The sequence below is a fragment of the Penaeus monodon genome, chromosome 27 (genome assembly GCF_015228065.2).
Source record: "Penaeus monodon isolate SGIC_2016 chromosome 27, NSTDA_Pmon_1, whole genome shotgun sequence".
Lineage (NCBI taxonomy): Eukaryota > Metazoa > Arthropoda > Malacostraca > Decapoda > Penaeidae > Penaeus > Penaeus monodon.
The window spans coordinates 40,683,310-40,684,814 of NC_051412.1; the positions used below are offsets into that span (position 1 = coordinate 40,683,310).

The 1,505-nt window shown below is 43.5% G+C and overlaps 1 protein-coding gene across 1 annotated transcript; it reads left to right on the forward strand.

Annotated features, from left to right (window-relative positions):
* Positions 1–54: 54 nt before the first annotated feature.
* LOC119590530 (innexin inx2-like) lies at positions 55–1,307 on the forward strand. The gene has a single exon (XM_037939179.1). The coding sequence runs from the start codon at positions 55–57 to the stop codon at positions 847–849; it is 795 nt and encodes a 264-aa protein (XP_037795107.1). The 3' UTR covers positions 850–1,307.
* The last annotated feature ends 198 nt before the right edge of the window (positions 1,308–1,505 follow it).

Consider the following 1,505-nt stretch of genomic DNA (forward strand, 5'->3'; position numbering starts at 1 on the left):
AATTCATGTTCTTCCAAAATTAAGAAAAAAAAGTACACGGCGGTTACAAAAAGGATGTACAATGTTCTAACCCTTTTTCCGCCTCAGGGATGGTGTTCTACATACGAATGGCTATGGAAGGGTTGTGAGGGAGGAAGGCTCCGGTCCCTCTCTGCCGGCCTCTGCGTTCCCTTTCTGGGCAAGGAGATGCGCCTGCAGAAGATCCAGGCCCTCGCTAAGTACCTCCACACCTCGCTCCATCAACACACCACTTACGCCATCAGCTACTTTGTCTGTGAAATGTTAAACCTGGTCTTCTGTTTCTTCAACTTGTGGTTCATAGACATGTATCTCGGCGGGGTGTTCATCGACCGCGGGTTAAGCGTCATGGACCTCTTTCGGGACAGCGCGGATGCAAAGGAAGCAACCAGCATGACTTTTCCAGCTGCCTCTAAGTGCCTGTTTTACAAGTTTGGCCATTCGGGTGCCATAGAAACATACGATATGATATGCACCCTGAGCCAAAGAGCTATGTATATAAAGATGTTCGCGTTCCTGTGGTTATACTTCGTCATTCTCTCTTGTTTTGGCGGGGTCATGTTGCTCTCGTATTTGGTAATCTTTTCTTCCGCCTCCGTGAAGTCCTACCTTTTGCGGAAACAGGGGAATCTGTCCACCGACAATGTTGATGCTCTTATGACGAAGCTCAACACTGGGGACTTCTTCCTCCTGTATCTTCTCAGCAAAAACGTGGAATTCCATGCCTTCGGTATCCTGATGGAGGAGTTTTCTGGCAGAGTTATGGGCTACAAGAAAGCGGGGACCTCTACAGAGCTAGGAGAGAGGGCCACGGACATCTCTCCTGTGTAATTTTTTTCGACAGCAAAATACATGCAGAGACACATGCGTGCACTCGCAAGCACACACTTAAAAGTTCATATCATAAATACTGGGATACAGTTTTGGAAAAGGAAAGGCATCGCCTCTTGGCCTCTTTTCGAATTCCTCAAAGGAGGTATTTGGACAGGTTATTCTCTTCTCTTTGAGTTTCCTCCATCAAATTTAAACCTTTTCTCTTTTCTCTAAAAAGCAATCGCCGATATAGTAATTATCCTTATTGTTGGCAAGACTTCCTCATACCATGTAAATGAGGAAAGGGTTTTAGTGCCCCTTTCTCGAGGGAGCGACGGAAGGAAAATACACCTAAGCTTGAATTTGGGGACCCTCTTGTCTGAGCAAAAACGTTTCTTTTCCTTGCCCACGAAAGCTCAGGGTTTGCGGATGGCGAAATTTGATCATGTATTCTGTGTGATACATCATTATATACAGGAAAAAAGAATGATTACCCAAAAATTTTTTTTGTTCCCCTTTTAAACGTTTTTTTACAAATCTAATATAATGAAAACTATACCGTAGTACTAAAAAATACTACATACAACTTTAAAATTGTGTATATATGTGCGTATGTGTATATAATGATATAAATTAAACACAACACACACACACCTCTTGACCTAACGCAGGCA

Bases quoted from the DNA above. Each gene is read 5' to 3' on its own strand.
- LOC119590530 (XM_037939179.1), top strand. From the start codon at position 55: ATGTACAATGTTCTAACCCTTTTTCCGCCTCAGGGATGGTGTTCTACA.